We start from the raw sequence: 19110 nt of genomic DNA on the forward strand, positions 1-19110 counted from the left end.
ACAAAATACTGCAAATCTATTGTTTTTGCTTTATGACAGCATAAAATATGCAATGTGCTTCTGACAGAAGAAGCCTCAAAATGACTCATTTTCAATATCAGTGATGTGTTGAAATATGTATTTAGGGAAAAGCAGATCTACAGAAGAAGCCATTTAAGAGCAAACAGAATTTTCTAAGATAGATAAGACTTTCAGCAGATAAAAGCAATAAAGGAAAAGTTGCTCCGTTTTCTCCTGTTGAGTTTTCAACAATTTCTTTATAATGAAAGATGTTGCAAATGTGTCTACATAGCAGGGACACAAAAAAGAGACTTTTCAAAACCGTTTGTTTTGAAGTCTCACACACTCACCCTATACATCCACTGGTCTGAAAATAAAATTATTTGAGCAGAAAAACCAACAAACCCACTTTCAATAACCTTTATTTAACATATAAAAAATAAGACAACCTTCATTTCAATCACACAGATCAAAAACTGTGTAACTCAACAGACCTAAATGAACATTCAAGCCTTTTCAAGGATGTCCCTTACCCTTGTTCCCCCTGCTCGTTGGGGTAGGAAGCCCCTCCCTGAACGTCGGGCTCAGAGTTGGATGCGGGAGGAGACACCGGCTCAATGCAGTCATTGGAAACGGGGGACAACTTCTGCTGCTGCGGAGATCTACAAACAACACGATTACTACATGTGATGCCGTGTTTTTAAAAAAATTATTGTCAAAGTCCGGCCCACGTTTCCTACCTCTCTCGGTTACATTCCCCACTAAAGCCCTGTGAGTAGCGGGACGCCTGAGCGGACTCCTGTGACGTGGGCGGGGCCTGGGAGGCACTGGATGGACGGGTCAGGTCCAGAACCGGAGAGCCGTGGTAGCTCTGTTGCTGCTGCTGCTGGCTGTCCCTGTAGTCTTTAACTATCACCTCCTGGACAGAAACATTAACATGGAAAACATTAAGGTGATGTTTTTATTTCATTCCTGGTTACGGTTCTTCGCCGCGGCCTTACGCTGATGTGCTGCGCCAAAGTGACCACTCTCTGGCTGCCTTTGACACATGGGGATGGGGGCTGTTGGCCTGGAGACAGTCTCTCCTCTGACGGGGGTCGATAGAGTCCTTGTGGTGCTGCAGAGGAACAAATGCACACACGTTAAGATCCAAAAAGGATTCAGTGAAACAAACCTGAAATTCATGTCAGAATTTGTTTATTCCTGCTTGGTCAAGTGGAAATAATGTCGTAATATGGATCCAGCACAGTTTTTAGAAAACATGCACTGATTAGAGTTTTCTGGCCGATCACTGATCTTTAAAAGTCACTAAATATAGATAGCACAGACGTGGCATGGTGAGCTTCATTGCTCACTATGTTTTTCTTTTTCCGATATTCCAGCTGGACCAACCAAACCCAAGCCTTCGATATGACCTGTGCCTCTCAACTGCCTTTCCCATGAGTCTGTGAATGCATCCCAACAGCAGTGGGATCATCTACGTCCCTATAAACTGATGTGAATAAACAGAGACCGCTTAAAACAACTCTTTGAGTTCAGCCATGAAGAGTTAAAGCCCCAAGTGCCGTCCATGTAGTCCGAATGACAGAAAACTACCAAGTGTAAAGGAGAGTTTGAGATGTGTGGTCAAAAACCAGGAAGAAGCTGCCATTGGTAGTTTGCAAGTCTGAACAAAACTCAAACCATTTAGTAAAAAATGCTTGTGAATTTAGTCGATTTGATTTTAGTTGCGATTCAATTCACCATATAATTTATATTAGTTTTATACTGATAAAGTGTGTAACAGAAACAAAGTTAATGATTCAATCACCACTGCAGGAGCAGGGCTCCTTCGTATCTCGGGCGACACCAAACAGGTTTCAAGGCATTCCCATTAAACAAGAAACCTGAAGCACACAAAGCCGGCTGCAGCTCTTACCAAGCGTTCTGATGTCTTGTTCCTGAACAGACATGGGTTTGTTTTGAGTCTTTTCTCTACTTGGTGTGCCGCTGTCCTCGCGGCCGGACAGGTTGTCCGAATGGGAGGGCAGCAGACGGCCTGTGGGCGGGGGGTAGGAGCCGGGGTAAATTCCTCCTGGGCTGGGACTGCAAAGCTTGGTGTCAGATTTGCTGGAGGCGCCGTGCTGCTCCTGCAAGTGTTTGGGCAGACCGCCCCTGGATTTGCCTCCATCGCGATTCTGCTCTTTGGCTACGCTCGAGTCCATGGCAGATTGGTAGCCGTCAGGCGGCACACCTGTTTTTTGGAAGGAGCCATGGAAACCTGGGTAGCGGGATGCTGAGGGGATGGTCCTGGTAGAAAATAAAACAAAACAAACCACATATTTTTGCATTTTATTGGTAGAAAATGTTGTTATAGTTTTAGGAAGCACAACTCCGGCTTACCGTAACACAGACGAGTGTTCAAGACTTTTGCCTCCGGTGTTGTGCAGCACGCTCGGCCTCTGCTGCACGTTGTCCTGGGTGCGGGGAGACACCGGGGAATGCTGGTGGCTGTAGGGTTGAGATGCAGGTCTGCTGCCGCCGCCGCCGCTGCTGCTGGACAGGCTGTGTTCTGTACCTGAGGGACACACATTCATGTTACTGTACAAACATCTTCCCTTAAGATTCAACCATTAACACCCCCTTTTACTTATGCACATTTTGTTACAATCACCCAACTTCAATGTTTTTTACTAGAAATTTATCTGATGGATGTAAATATTGCTTAAGTGTGAAGTGTGGAAGGAAACAGGCATTTGTCTTTCAAATCCCCCCCCCCCTTTTACAGATAAATCTAAATCTGCGATTTCAATTTACTTTTACATTATGTCATTTAATACTGTTACTATTAATGTCGTGTGATGGTTCTTGACATTCTACAGCAAGGACAAGGTAAACCAAAGTATAACAAGTAATTTTGGTCATTTTAACTGACCTGACAAGAGAAGCTTGGTCTGATTTAACTTCAGACAGTGAGAAAAAAATATATGTTAATAGGTTTGTGAAAATATCTGGTTTCAGCTGTAAATAACATTTTCCAAATGTATGCTTTGGATCAAATATTAGATTGTAATTTAATACAAAGCTGTGCAGTTTTAATATCAAACATTTTCAAGGACTTTATGCAGGAGTCAAGCACTTTCCAAACCTTGAAAACACTTTGAATTGAAATTCAAGAATCCTCCAGGTTTTCAAGCACCAATACAATCCCGGGTTCTGTATTCAGCCATCTGTCCTCTGACACTCAGAGAAGCAGTTGTGGTTTGATGAGACCAACATTTTACTACAGTACACTGAACATAATCCCCAAAGTCATTTTCCTTTTACTTCACAACTGTGTGCATCTGTGGTCTGATCCGCCAGATAATACCTCCATTAAACACATTTTGTGTTTGGAACGTGAGCAAACACAAACTACGGTTTTAAACACAGACTAAGGCAGAAAAGCAGAATCGTTCAGGTACCTGGACGCCAGATGGGGGCGTGCTCCACATTTCCCAAAGACCCTCCCCTGTCTCTGTCTCTTTCCCTGTCCCGATCTCTGTCCCGTTCCCGATCCCGATCTCTCTCTCGTTCCCGCTCCCGGTTTTCCCGCTCCCGGTTTTCCCGCTCCCGTTCTCGGTCTCTTTCCCGCTCCGACGACGACGCGCTCTGCATTTTGCTCATGTGTGAGGGGCCGACTGAAACGACAAAAAAAAAAAGATGGGGGAAAAAGTAATTTTAAACGGATAAAAACATATTATTTTGTCAGGGAGAAACTCGTAATAAAATGGAGGCGTACCGGGGGAGATGGATGAGCTGGTGTAATTTCTGGGAGGGAATGCGGCGTTTGTCCCAGGGATGTAGGTGATGCGATCCATCGGGGAGCCGGTCGCCCCTGCAGACGGAGGGACCAGGACGGGTAAGTGCACCTGAGAAAGATCAATGATCCCTGAGGAGAGGAGGAGAGATGAGAGCCAAATCAAGATGCAGTTTAATGAACAACAAACATACAAAGTCTGAACAAACTTCATGTAGTGACAGTCCAACAGGCTGATTTCTTTATTATAAAATTTTGTAATGAAAGAAGAGTAAAACACAGTTTGTTTTTTTTAGGTACAAGAAAGTTAGTTTAACCAGCGCTGCACTGGGAGGTCTGTGGTGGCTCTTTGGACCTTCTGCTCTGATTCTTAATAATAAAAAATAGTTAAGAACCAAATATTGTTCATGTAACAAATGTATTGAATTTCAACATTAAAAAAATCCACAAAGTACCTGTAATATATTTTTAGATATTTTTTCTTGCAATTAAGGTGGAAACCATATGGTTTTTTAGAATTATTTTTTACATGATTTCCACAAATAATGCCAAGTAGACTAAAATGTATTCATCCTGTTTTAGCAAAGGTTTTAGACCTTTCCTAAAGGTCTAAAACCTATTTTTAGGTTTTTTCAAAACCTAAAAATAGGAATAAAATGGTGGTTCTTTAAAAATAACATTTCCTACAGCAGATAAGTTGTTTGTTTTCCCTATTTGTGGCTCCAAACAAGTTTCATTTAGCTGGACAGAGGATAGTAAAGAGTGCAGACTCTGGAAGAATGCAACAAATAAAAAATAAAAAAATCTAAAAAAAAGCATTGCAGCATCTGTAATGCAGCAACACAACAATTGTTACAGAACCACTCAAATAATTTAAATAGTGCCGTTCAAAATACCAATAAACAAAAGCTAAATTAAATGTACTCCTAACTTCTCCTTTGCTGAGGAAAATGTTTTCTCGTTGCAAAAATACAAACGATTAGGCGAGTCTCCTTTAGTTTTAAGTTATAGCTGGATAATCACATCATCGTTTTAGATTCATCAGTGAAACTGCAAAATGAATATGAATATTCTCCAATGCAGGCGTAAGTGGACCTCATTGTAATAACATCTTATTTACCAATGCATGTTGCATCACAAGCTCTCACGAGGTTTATTTAACACGCCAAGTGCAGCCAAGATTGTTGATAAGTGGCACTGCTAGATGGCTAATTTTACAGTAAGGAGGCTCAGCTCTGCTCCAGACTGGAGGTGCAACACGTCACTGCAACACGAATGAATAAACTAAACTAAATCTGTTAGGAGATGAATTATCCATAAGTGATATCAACAAGAGAGTTCTGCAAACTTTCTCTTATGCAAAGATTCTCAGCAACAGTGATGACATTTGAAGATTTTAAATTCATATCTTTGCATTGGACTGTCCTTTCATCTTCCCTCTCTCCCTTGCGTGATTTCATGACATCAGAAGCCAATAAATGTTTAAATGAGCATAATAAACATAAAACAAAGGCAGACAAATTCAAAAGGTGGTTAACCTTGGCACAATATCCGCATTACATCAGCAGCTCTGCTCTCTTGGTAATTATTAACCACTCAAATGGTCATATTTGTCGATCATTTGCCAGTGCAAAGGAATCAGCTATTTAAACAATGAGAAAGTAAAACGATTTACTTATGCAACCGTGCAGCTGACCGACGGAGGCTGCTGTCAGGTCTCATGTAAAATGATCCGGTTTGGGTCTGATTTCTACGATTTGTTCTCTTGTAGAGCAGCAGCTCGTGTTCCCTTACAACAACAAAGGTCGCCTCGTCTCTTTCAGTCAAGCAGGGGGGATGAGCGCCAGCTTGTTTGCATCCCCGACTATCAGATCAAACTCAGGCTGAATGGACATCGCTGTTGTTCGGTAAAAGGTAACCCTACCCTGTGTCTGTAAGTGTAGAACGCCAAATTCGGGTTTCAATTTGCCATACAACCTAAAAATAGTCCAAGTGCGAGTCAGAGCGCGGACGGGACTGGGAGCAGCGCTGGCCTTACCGCGCTGAGCACCAGCAGAGTAGGGCAGAGGAAGCGCCTGGTCTCGAGGAGCGAGGCCTCTGAGCAGGTCTGAGCGCTGCGCGGCCATGGCGGCGGCTGCGGGCCACTGGTGCATCTGCTGCGAGGTGATGTAGTCGTTTATCAGGGTCTGACGGTTCTCCAGGGCCGTCGTGTCGGGGAAGCCGCGGATGAGGTAGGGGTACGGGTGAGGGTACGCCGGGTTGGGAGCCAAGTGGGAGCGAGGCAAGTAGTAAGCTCCTGCGAATAAAGAACAGGAAATGCTGAAAATCATTGATAGTCATTTAAAGTCAGAGATGAGATATAAACTGATTATTTTCTCGGGTTGCATTCAAGTGTTTTTGCAGGTTTCACCAAGTCAAGTTTAAGGCTTTGTGAGCCTTAAACTTCAATGAAGACCTGCATCGCGACAGAAATGCACAAAAGAATACTGGCTTTTTTGCACAGAATGTGCGTAACATCATGTAGGTCACAATGTTAGACGCCAGTGGCAAAAACAAATGTCCAGCCGACTGGTGATACATTTACACTTACATATGATGGACAAAAAAACCCCCCTGTGATTTACCTGGGTCGATGGCGATCCCACGAGGCAGCGCCGCGGGGTCAAAGGTCAAGGGGATGCGGTACATGTCTGAAGCTCCCAGGCCGGGCAGCAACCGTTCGTAGGCCTGCTGATCTGCAACGCCGGTGAGTGGCGACTTGGTGGCCCTCATCTCTCTGGGAGTCGGTGTGGCTTTTCGCTCCTGGGAAGAATTCTTTCCAGACCCTGAATCAACAGGAAAAAAATAAGAAAAAAGTTTGGAATCTGGATTTTATCAACAATAAAAAGTGACATATTTGACTGTGGTCTCATTCACTGCCTGTTACAAATAAAACCTTCGTTAAAAAACAAATAAAGTCATTGTTCCGTCTCTGTGTTGGATATGCAGAGTTCACACACTTTCCTCACAGGAACATTCAAACATTTTCAACCTAAGATTTCCAGCAGCACATTTTGGACAATAAAAAGACAATACAAAACAATACAAACGATCTAAAAAAAAAAAAGAAAGAAAAAAAGACAGTTTCACTTTATTATATGATGTCAATTATTACTGCTTATAGTGTCTTGTGATAGTTTTTTATATCCTACAAACAAGAAAAACTACAACAAAACGTTATGTTTTAAATACATCTCCTACACACCCAATATACTCTGACAGTGCAAGAATAAAAACCCTTCAATTTTATTAACGTTGTTTAGTGTGCTTAGTATAAACCAACCTTTATTTAAAAACACAGATAAATTAAGTCATTGATAAATTAGGAATGATAAATAATCATTACACCAAAACAATCCAAACAAATTGTGTTAGGGCAAAAGACAGATCAAATGTTTGAAAACACACAAAGAAAGTTACAACAAAAATGTTCCTGCTGCGTTCTTTGGCTTTTAGCAAGTAGAAATATTTTTGTTGATTCCAACTAATCTAAAACAAGAAAAGTTCAGTCTTATTTAACTTCAGACAGTGAGAAAAAAAAGTCTGTCCTTTTTATTAGCTGTATGAAAATATCTGGTTTCTACTGTAAATAACACTTTCCAAATTTAAGCTTTAAATCAGACATTAGATTGAACTTTATTGCCAAACTGTGCAGTTTGAATATCAAGCACTTTGAAAACACCAAACTGAAAAAGAAGCCTGGATGTTCCCACCTTCGTGTTGCCTTTGACTGGCTTCCCTGGGCAGCGGGGATCCACGATGCGACGGTCCAGGGTAGGGGGTCCGTATAGCACCTTTTTCCTCGTACCCCATGGGACTGTGGTGCGCCTTGCCTCCCTGCTCAGAGCCCAGTGTGAGCGGAGAAGAGCGCGGTATGGGGCTGGCCGTGCTGACCACCGCACTGGGCCGGCCCTTGGGCCCCTCCTCATACCGACTTCTGTCGGGACGCATTTCCAGGTGGGAGGCTGCGTTGTGGTAGGAGCGCGGCGAGCTGGCGATGATAGAGCGGACATCGTGGCGTTTCCCAGAGCCAGCAGCGTCCGGCTTTCCAGCTGCGCCCTGCAAGAAACAAACCAGCTTAGGACCGCATCCATCTTTACTGGTCTACTGTAACTTCAGACGACAACGAAAAAACTGAGAAATACATTTCAAATTTCTAGTTAAAGCTCAAAATCAACTTCAGTTTTGCTGCAATACATACATTTTTTATGTTCTGCAAAATATTTGGGAGCAAGAAAATAGCTGTTAAGATTATTTAATCATTCATTTACTCCGTGTTAAATAAGGACAGCCACACACCAGTTTGATATTCATTCAATAAAACTATATGATTGCACATCACCTCATATTTATACGCGCATTTGTTCCCCGGGTTCAAATTACAGGTCTCATAAAGTTAGTTTGACCTACATGTGTCAGAAGCATTCCAGCAGCCATTAAGAGAGCAGCAGATACGCGGGCCATTAAAATTCAGCTGAAGGCGTATTTTAACTACGGGTTCCTGAAAGTTGTTCTCCAGAACCTGACTTCCTGGAACCTTTTATCTATGCATGCTGTTCTTTGTTTTATGTGTGTTTCAATTGTCGAGTCTAAAACTGGGGCCGTTTATGGAGATCAGGGTTTCCTGATGCTGAGCGGGAGCGGCGCTGGGGTCCGACGCCGCGGCAACATCAGAGTTCAGAACATGATTGAAACTACTGACGTTGAGCTAATACAGCATTATTACATCTGAGATCGTTTCATAGAGGTCATACTTTAAATCCTGCTACATCAAACTGTGTGAAAATTTAGATTTTAAATAAACATACAGGAAGAAGCGACGGACTTTACAGGTTAAATTCCAGACTAAAGGCTTTGATGAGAGCGTAACTCTCCATTCCTGTGGAGATTCTGAACGGATATAGAAGTCTGCACTTTGTTTAAATACAAAATTGCCACGCTTAGTAAAAATATTTAAACTTATTCAGCATGAGTATCTGGGTTTAAATGTGAATAGAGTAGTTATTCACATTTTACAGCAGCAAAGCAAACAAAATGTACCCTGTTGCATATAAAAGTATCCAAAGTTTTATATTAATAAAGTATCTACAGATAAAATCAAATTAAATTTATTAGAAACCTAAAAATCTGAGATTTCCAAGTACAGAATACGAATTGTATATACAGTATATTAATATACATGACCAGCTGAGGGAGGAGGAGATTCTTGCAATTAAACGCAGGATATTTTGAGCCAGTGAGAACGGTTCTGTCTCTCCCTCTGTTCTATTTATAAACAGTTCAACACGATAAGCAGTTCATTTCAAGCTTTCTTGCCTTAGTAAGAGTTAGCCATGACTGGGTCGTAGCCCAGTGGGTGTGGGTGGATTTTTCAGCTCTCAGTAATGGCGCGTTCAGAGCCGAAAGAATCCAACTGATGTTTGGTTGGGCTGGTCGCTGATAAAGCCGATCCAGCTGATGAATCAGCCCCCAAAAAAGAACAACGAACACATTCCTAGCCAACTGTGGAATGATGCGTTTCACCGTCAGGCACATACCTGCGATATGATGCCCTCCTTGGATGATTGTCTGCCCTCGTCTCTTGGAATGAGGTGGATGGAGCGTCCAGGCTCCTTCACCGTGGGCACGATGCCCTCTCTGCCCTTCATTGGGTCAGAGAGGGAGCCGGCACCACGGGGCGGGGACGCCTCTCGCCTCATCTGCTTGGCTTCCCTCCTCATGTAGGCATCCTGAGCGTCGAGATGGCGGGGTATACCTGGAATCAGAAGGTTATGTTCAACCCATTTCTCACGTAGAAACAACGGACGGTATGCTTGGAGTGCATTTCAAAGCATCCTACCTTGAGAAATGGAGCCTCGGATATGATGCGCGTCCTTGTAAGACGCGTGGTGAGGGCTGTCTCTGTCGTAAGGCATGGCACGTCCGATGAGACCTGAGGCAAAGGTGGAACAAAGCACAGCAGCAAAGGACTTAGACGCTTTTTTTCACTGTGCTGTTAAAGGACCTTTTAATAAGACTCCAGAGAAAGAGTCAGTGATTGGAGGGGATTTTTCCAGCCGTCTGGTTCGCAGAGAACATTGCAGTGGATGAAAACTTTTTTGATCCCATGTGTGTGTGATACTTTTAGAAGTGATGCGTCGGACATAGTTATTTATGCAGGCTAAAATTGTATGTGTCTCAAGTGTGTTTATCAACAGAATGAATGTTTTAAGTAGAAATATTTCAGTCATGTTGGATATTTTTCTTTTTTTTGTATGAACACAATGTTAAACTCATACTGGCTAGTTAACATGTCTTACTGCTGAATGCTATATCTGTCAGAATTAAAGTCAAATGAGGCGTTTGAGCTCACTCCCGCCTTACCTTCACAATTGGTAGCAGACAGAGCGTCTCTCATCGGCAGCCCTCTGCCTCCTTCCATGACATCATAGGATCGCTTCAGACCCAGGATTTCTCCAGGCAGACCTGAGCCTCGGCCGTCTTCTTTGGGAGTCTGAGACTGCGGCCCTGTGATGTTCGTTCACACGGATCCGGTGTTTTATATAAACAGCTGAACACCTAGTGTGCTACCTGCCAGGTCAGTAATCTTGTTACTTAAAGCTCGTGTACTCACGGTCATACGAGAGGATCTGCCCGCTGATGCCCTCGTAAAGGATCTGCCCTTTAGATGGCGCCTCGTCCCGCTCCCTATCGGCTCGGCTGGAACTGTCCTCTGAGATCAGACGTGATATGGTTTCTCTATACAGCACATCTGCTGGTGTCCCCTGGGGTAAAGAGACAAAAAAAAAAAAAAAGAGGCATAAACTGTGCCGTCTCTGCAAAAAGCAGCAGCCGCAGTCTGCCTATGACTTTGGTTAGGGTTAGTTATTATGCCGGTGCAGAAGGAACCACCGAACAACAAGCGACCATGAATAGTTTGGTTTATTACTCTCAGACTCGTTTCTTTGTATGGTACCGATCTTTAACCCTTTCATGCATAGTGGTCACTACAGTTTACAGCTGTCTAAAAGCCATTTTCTTGTGCTTCTTGTGGATTTGTATGTTATAAATGCACACAGACCACTGAAGTGGACACTGATGCACCATAAAATACACCACCAACTATTGGCCATCAGCTGCAAATGCAAGAAATTATTTTTATTGAATCCAATACGGCCGACAGACAAAAAAGCACGCCAACCGACCCGGTCCCTCCTTCTACTGTAGATGACTCTTCCAGGTAAAAAAAAAAAATATTGTGACATCAGATAAGCCCTAAAGAACAATACTACTGATTGATTTTTCAAACTTTGTATTTGGAGAAATTTTTTTTTACAAATTTTTTTCAGTTTGTCAGTAACAATGTGACTGATAGAGATTTTTTGGTATTATCATTTTGTTGTTACTTTCAGGTTAAAGTGTTCTCTTGTTTAAACTGTATGTGTGAACTGACCTGGAAGTCACAGCTGCCTGTTATCTTCATGTGAAACAGTTTGACCGAGATTTGAACCGGGCTCAGATCAGGGGCCAGATGTTAAATTGGTTTACGACCTTTGCTTTGTTTAGGTAAAATGTTTTACGACCTTTGCTGTTTTTCCTCTGCTGTCTATCTTGCCTATCCTCCCTCTTTGAAGTTTGAGAATAAAAGACAAGCTGTATCCAAAGAGAAGCAGAACGCTCTGTGAACAGCTCTGAGAAGCAGTTGACAGAGTCTTCTCCTTTTGCTTGCAGAAGTTTAGTCATAAATTCATATACGTTGTCTGTGGTTCTTTTATGTAGGTTCTAGGAAAATACCTATCATTTTGGTGCCGAAACCCGGGATCTCTCATACCGACCGCTGTCAGGCAGAGGAAGACGCGCTGAATCCATGCATGGCCAGAAGTCATTTGGACCTGGAAAGAAAGACCCAGGAAGTAGAATTCTTCGCTGGGCCAGCGCCGTAGGTCCGACTTTGTCTGCCAACGGCGGAGTGACGAGATCCGACTGGACAACCCGAAAACTACAGAAACGTAGGTGAATTTTAAAATGGCTATTTTAGTGGTTTGAGTTCCCTTGTATGATGTCGCTCTGCTAAAACTCTGTGGTTTGAGAATCCTTGTATGATGTCGCTCTGCTAAAACTCTGTGGTTTGAGAATCCTTGTATGATGTCGCTCTGCTAAAACTCTGAGGTCTGAGAATCCTTGTATGATGTCGCTCTGCTAAAACTCTGTTCGAGGAGACCCCATAAGGGCACGTCCTCAGGCGGATAGGAAGCTTGTCATTGCTGTGTGGTTTTGATTTTTTGATGGGTAAAACATGACTGGTGCTGAGTTTTCTGACAAGGCAAAAACAGATAATGTTGCGCTAAATCATAGAGTCATTACTGTGCTTATATTGCTGGTTTGCTACTGCTGCTTTGTGTGTGTGAGAGTGATTGGAGGTTTAAATACCGCTCTGTATTTTACCTCATATAAAACAGTGGAATTAAACAGCAAACCTCTTGTGGATGCAATAGGCAAGATTCTCCCACTCGAAAGAGTCGAAGCGGGGAATACCACAACAAGGTATTTTAATTGCTGACCCACTGAAAAGATCTCCAGTTCATAGGACTCCCTAGGAGTCAACGAACCTGGACCAAATTTAAATAATTTCAAATAAATAATATTTTTAAGCTGAAATTGCAAGTGTTTTAAATATGGGAAATAAACATTCTTGTAATTCATCACTCGGTAAGGGCGCCGATGGGGATGAAAAGTACATGCTGTCCAGGTTTCCTGGTAGCACTGTACACATGAAAAAATGGAGAAAGAAATATAAAATAGATGGAAAGCTAAAAATTGATCAATGGCAAACAATTGTGGGAATTTTGGAGAGTAGTGTAGAAAGAAAAATGGGAATAAAAAAAAAAAATCTAAAAAGGAGAATGAGCTGAGGTGTGCTAAATTATGGTTAAATGAATCTAAAAACTTAATTATAGAGAAGGAAGAAAATAAAGTAATTCCAAGCACACGGAATGCTGCAGCGGTGCAGGGAGAGCAAGCTCCTGCAGCCACCTCTCCCCTGGCTGCTTCAGCAGCTCCGTCTGCCCCAGTATCAGCCGCTGCTGTTCCAGCAACACGACTGTATCCTTCCCTAAAGGAAGGGACACAAAACTTATATATCTTTAGACCCTGTACCTTAGAAGAGGTCAGGAAAGCTGTGAAAGGATCAGATGTTTTTCACCTGGAGAAATTTGGAGGTTTATATACCTCTGCCTTTTCCAACGACCGGACAAAAGGCCGTGGAAGAGGCAGAGGCAGAGGAGGTCACGATAGGCGAAGACCCCAAAATAACACCCCACAAAATCTACGGTATTCAAAAGGCTGCTGGATTTGTGGCAATATTGGTCACTGGGCAAGAAACTGCCCTTCAAAGAATGTTGCACGGGGCGACAAGAGGGGTGGTGGAGTGAGGAGACCACAAATAGGAGAAATCCTCAGCATAATCAGACTCTACCACACCCCAAAAACACAAACCCCCAGTCCAAATTGATGAAATGCTAGAGACATGTGCATGCAGTTTAAGACGTTAAGTAAAACCATAAAAGAAATTGAATTCCTGCAAGAAATCAGTGTATGCAAAATAATTTTTAATGTTACTACAAAATTTGGTTTAAACCTCACAAGTGAGAAATAATTTGTTTTAAGAAATACTGATGTTTGTTTTGTTTTTCTTTTTTTTGAGCATTCCTACACCTTTGAAGAAAAACCAGTAAAGAGAGGTCTCACTGAAATAAAGCATGGGAACAACTTCTTTGTATGCTAAAAGTGGAATCATGAAGGAGGAGAAGCAGGAAAAATAAAACTAAATAATAAAATTGTCCTCAGAGAACAATGTTTAATGTATTGTGTAATATTATAACACCAAATTGGTGAAATGATTCTTAGCTGTCTATCTGGAGGGGTCAGCGGTCAGAGTAAGGTACCGACCTGGACATTAAACCAGCCTCGTAAACTCTCTTAGGCCTTGAGAGGAGGGCTGCCCGCTGACTTCACAGTCTGCAGCACTGAGATCAACAAATTTAGAGAAATCCATTGTTCTCTGGTGAGACGTGTCTTAGATGAAGTTAACTTAAACTTACATTCTACATTTTACAAGTTAATGGTGAACATGATGAAAGAGACTACAGCTTTTAACATGTTTCATGTTTATATGTGTTTGAATAAGGAAATGGTTTATGACTTCTTAAAAAGTTGGATAATAAGTGGCTAAAAGCTATACGATGAAAAGTAAAGAAAGTTATAATTGACTCTTATTTGCTTCTTTCCTTTTCCTCTGTCTGAGCCTCGCTGCGCTGCGTCTGACCTCTGACCTCAGCTCAGATCTGTCCTGCCAATCAGATGACTCCCTCCTTTATCACCAGCCAGTTGATAAAGAAGCGAAAAAGGACAGGACGATTTCTACCAACTGGACACTGAAGGCAATAAAGTGTCCACTGGTCCTAATTCCTTGACATCTGGGAACTGCCATGCAGCAAAACTACTGTATGGAGTCCTGCTAGACGTTTGGAAAAAGAAAGCAAACTGAACTGTTTGCCGCTTGTTTCATTGGTGGACAAAGGGACGGTCTGGACAACTTATAAATAATCCAACACCAGAGCCAGTTGGACTGACAGGGAGCTGGAGAAGAGACAGAGGGAGGACCAGCTGCAGTGACGCTAGCAGCAGGAGGGGGAAGCGAGAAGCAAGACAGAAAGGAGAAATGCAGATAAGTAATACACACACCGCTGTGATAAGAGAATGTGCTTACTAATCCTGTTTGCATATAGGAATTATCTATTTAGAAAAGAACATTTTGAAGGTTTTAAGGTACAATGTTAAATAAAAATCTTTCATTTTGTACCCATTAACTCAGTCCTTAACAGAAGGACCAGTGATCCTTTTAGGGCCCACGAGCCATAGATTGGGAAACTGTGAAGGAAAAAACTGTAATGGTTACAAGTTAAGAAAGGAAAAAAAAACTGAGTGTGATACGGCTAAATTACACCAACTAAAATTATTAGATTCAAAACTAATAATGATTTGCAAATGTTTTATTTTCTTTGAAATAAATATACAAGTTTGGAACTAAATTAAACATATCTAAGTGTTGAACTTAATTGATATTGCAGTGTTGAAATACTATGGAGTATTTCTTTGCATTTAACTGAAACGCTTAACTTAGAGTTTAATTATATAAAGAATCTATAAATTGATTGGGATTGTGTTTGTGTGTTTTATATTGGGATGAATGACAATTGTTTTGAGAAGAGAGAAATTTTACTGCTAAATTGAGTAACGGATAAAATTATTGACCATTTAATTTAAAATATAAAAACCATTGTTAACTGGTCTGAAATGCGAGGTTAAGAGAAAGTCTGAGACTTTAAGCAACCTTGTAAACGGCTACTAAAACCTGATGATTGTGATTAAAAGCAACATTTTCTAGACTTCAGTCTAGAACATTTTAATCCAGATTTGATTGATAGTCAATAAATTCAAAAAGAAATGGAAAATTAGAGGATTTGAGGTTTTGGTTTAATTTCAGGATGGTCATTTTTATTTAGGAAGAGTTATGCTTTGATGAATTTGATAACATCTACAGGGAAACCAGTCACCCATGCATCCTTGCTTAAGAATCTTTTGCAGGCCATACATTTACCAGCTGAACTAGCAGTTTGTAAGTGTGCAGCGCACACCACGGAACAGGATGAGGTTTCAAATGGCAATAGATTAGCTGATAAAGTAGCAAAGGAAGCTGCAACTGGGAAGCATGGGGGAGACAATTTCTCAATACAGATAGAAGATCCTCAAGTAATAGACAAAGCTGTGTTAAAAGACATGCAAGATAATGCTCCAAACGCAGAAAAACAAATGTGGATAACTAAAGGGGCGACACTGAATGATGATAACATTTTTTCAGTAAATAGAAGTCGGTCCTTCCAAAATCTCTATTTAGAGCGGCAGCAATTTTGACACATGGACATTGTCATGTGTCAACAGGGGGGATGGTCTCTATGCTACAACAGCATTTTACCACATTACCACATATGGATTAAATTCTTACTTAAAAAAATCTTTTGTACTGCATGTCCAGTTTGTGTCAGAAACAATCCTCAAGGAAACATTAGACCAAGAAGAGGAAGTTTCCCAAAACCCTCATCCATTTCAAACAACGCATATGGACTTTATTGAACTCACACAAAGTGGACCACATAAATATTGTTTGGTGATGATTGATGCTTTTTCTAAAAGAGTTGAAGTAGTTCCAGCAAAGCCTGCTTTTGACAAAATTTATGGGAGAGCTTACATATTGCCTCTGTTTGCTCCAGACTTACAGAAAGCTGATGAAGAACAAACATTGGTAGATTATATGATCAGGATCCTGAAACAGAAAGAGGTGTTAAATGCAAATTTACTGCCGTCTGACTGTTCTCCTCTACAGGAAATAAATAAAACCACCCCCATCCAGCCAGGAAACTGGGTCTACATAAAGGTCACCAACAGTCGTAAAGACCCAGCTGGATACATCTCAGTCCCTGCAAGCTGCAGAGAGTGTTTGAACCCCTAAGTAGGCGGAGGGAGGAAGGCCGGACTTCAAAGGGGGGCTATTTTTTAGGGTAGCTCGTCTCAAACCCGGTGAAGAAACGCTTAAGATTCCCCCGTCTTTAGTATGGGGGTTCTGACATCTCTGTGCGCCGAGCAGCAATGGGGACTCCATATGCCAGATGGATCTTCTACTGCGCTGTGACTGCAGCATCAACCTGTGGTGGAAACTAATGAATAGAACCGCGTACGAGGGACATGCTGTGAACTGCTATGTGTGTGCGCAGCTGCCAATCGCCACACACAACTCAGGTCTGCGTGTAGGACACATCACGGATGACAAACAGATGTGTCTCTATGGCCTGAGCACACAACCACGACTAAGCGTCCCCATGCCAAAGGGATGCAAATGGTGTAAAAATGACTATTCTGTTCTACTTCAGATAGGAGATGCCGTGAAGGAACTTTTTGGATCTATGAACTGTTCCTTTAATGCTGACGTATTTCCATTTCCACTAACCGCATGGAAAATACCAGAGACCATTTCTTTAGCAGGAGCTAAACCCGGGTCTCTGAGGAGCTGCGTGTTCAACAACGGACACGTTTCTCTTGGAATGTTACCTTGGAACTTGTGTAACAGAGTTTACACCCACTGCGAAACGACACCGGATTACATCAACTGCATCGCCTGTAGGGGTCAAAGGATGACTCCACACTGCAAAGTCTGGAAGGACAACCCAGACTGTGACAACATGCTTCAGGAGAGGAGTTTCAACATCACAGATCGGACATTGGACGACAGGAGACAACGCTGTGCAGTACCATAGTGCCAGGAGACTATGGTTCACGGGTGATTGCAGACTGGTACTTCCTGTACCTGATTGTACTCATCAGGAAAGGACGACACATTCTGGCTGTCTGCTCCAAGCGTGATGCCTGAGGTCAAACGCTGGGGAGGCCTCACTACGGACACTGGAGTTCCATGGGAAATTCAAGATCTGGACCGGAGGTGAAAAGTTCATGCAGAGCATGTTCCCAGGAGTTGGATTAGGAGAAGTTCAGGACCACGTTGAAATCAACAGATATGGATTACTGCAACTCATCAACAGCGCACACCGGCTGGCAAACGGCTCCATGAGAGGGCTGACTGAACTGAGAAACATGGTTTTGCAAAATCGTATTGTGCTGGACCTGCTCACAGCCTCTCAGGGAGGTGTTTGTAAAATCATTGGCCCAGCGTGTTCCTGACGAAACAGGAACTGGTGGAACTATTTCTGATGCTCTACATGGCCTGGAGGAACTTAAACATTGTGTAGACGGTGCTACGCGAGGATCACATTTTTCCTTTTGATTTGTTTTCATGGTTCATGTCTGGTCCATGGTGGACTTTACTGTTAAAGCTCGTGACACCTATTCTGATTGTTTCGGTTCTGTTCTGTCCTTTTAAGGTTTGCATTATTCCATACCTACGAAGTATGATGTTTAAGACAAGTAACACAACTGTTGTCAGTTATCAGCTAGCAAAGGCATCCTATGAGACGAATGAAGATGACTTGTTTTGAGATTCTGACGATTTTCTGAACAATGATGGTGTTCTGTAATCAATAAACAGATTAATTCATTTGCTGAATGATTCCTACACCAAAAATGTGAAAACAAGTGGTGTTAGGGATGAGAAAACTGCGTTTGATTTTTTGCTGTTTCTTTCTTTTGTTTTTGTTTATTTCATTTATTCATTATGATCATTGTGTAATTTTTATGTTTAGACTAGGACAAAAGATGTATATATTTTGCATTTCTTGGTTCTATTTTATTTCTTTTCTTTTCTATGCTTGGCTTTTGAATAAGGTTTACACACATGGTGAAATGATAAAAAGGGGGGAATGATAGAGATTTTTTGGTATTATCATTTTGTTGTTACTTTCAGGTTAAAGTGTTCTCTTGTTTAAACTGTATGTGTGAACTGACCTGGAAGTCACAGCTGCCTGTTATCTTCATGTGAAACAGTTTGACCGAGATTTGAACCGGGCTCAGATCAGGGGCCAGATGTTAAATTGGTTTACGACCTTTGCTTTGTTTAGGTAAAATGTTTTACGACCTTTGCTGTTTTTCCTCTGCTGTCTATCTTGCCTATCCTCCCTCTTTGAAGTTTGAGAATAAAAGACAAGCTGTATCCAAAGAGAAGCAGAACGCTCTGTGAACAGCTCTGAGAAGCAGTTGACAGAGTCTTCTCCTTTTGCTTGCAGAAGTTTAGTCATAAATTCATATACGTTGTCTGTGGTTCTTTTATGTAGGTTCTAGGAAAATACCTATCAGTGACGACTCTTCATCTAATAAAAATCATTTATCTTAAGGGAAAAATCAGAGATCAGAAAACGATTCATCTCTGGAACCATCTCTGGAACCATCACTGGAGCCATCACTGGAGATGATTATGGGCTTTAAAAGCAAGAGGAATTAGATGAACACCATCCTGATGCGAAAAGCAGGCGCTGGAGGAAAGTAACTGTGTTTTCAAAACACAGGAAGGAACTCACCATCAGAGTCATTGACTTAAAGAAGCCAAACAATTGATACAGAAGCCTGGCACTCCACTGAGACCTGCTCTGGACAACATGGAGCCGTCTTCAGAAACCTTGCTAAACATAGTAGTTTATATTGTACAAATCTATGTATCATGTTTAAGCAGTTTCAGACTTCTACAACTACGCTGCTACAACAATCAGTATAGGAGGCTCATTTCTTCCTGCAGCAAATATCTTGCACATCGT

At 41.9% G+C, this 19110-nt stretch overlaps 1 protein-coding gene across 3 annotated transcripts in view; it reads right to left on the reverse strand.

Annotated features, from left to right (window-relative positions):
- Positions 1 to 19110, reverse strand: part of ncor2 (nuclear receptor corepressor 2) — a 122752-nt gene that overhangs the window by 5394 nt on the left and 98248 nt on the right. For all 3 annotated transcript variants that reach the window (XM_081610510.1, XM_081610509.1, XM_081610508.1), the window contains exons 28-41: positions 10431 to 10581; positions 10181 to 10324; positions 9657 to 9749; positions 9355 to 9572; positions 7531 to 7876; positions 6403 to 6603; positions 5817 to 6074; positions 3761 to 3910; positions 3440 to 3659; positions 2383 to 2553; positions 1919 to 2289; positions 1002 to 1117; positions 741 to 919; positions 534 to 662 (exon numbers count right to left, since the gene is read on the reverse strand). In XM_081610510.1, the coding sequence (XP_081466636.1) occupies positions 534 to 662; positions 741 to 919; positions 1002 to 1117; positions 1919 to 2289; positions 2383 to 2553; positions 3440 to 3659; positions 3761 to 3910; positions 5817 to 6074; positions 6403 to 6603; positions 7531 to 7876; positions 9355 to 9572; positions 9657 to 9749; positions 10181 to 10324; positions 10431 to 10581 (2747 nt within the window). The remainder of the gene's footprint in view (positions 1 to 533; positions 663 to 740; positions 920 to 1001; positions 1118 to 1918; positions 2290 to 2382; positions 2554 to 3439; positions 3660 to 3760; positions 3911 to 5816; positions 6075 to 6402; positions 6604 to 7530; positions 7877 to 9354; positions 9573 to 9656; positions 9750 to 10180; positions 10325 to 10430; positions 10582 to 19110) is intronic.

Source organism: Poecilia reticulata, chromosome 9 (genome assembly GCF_904066995.2).
Source record: "Poecilia reticulata chromosome 9, P_reticulata-male-v2, whole genome shotgun sequence".
Lineage (NCBI taxonomy): Eukaryota > Metazoa > Chordata > Actinopteri > Cyprinodontiformes > Poeciliidae > Poecilia > Poecilia reticulata.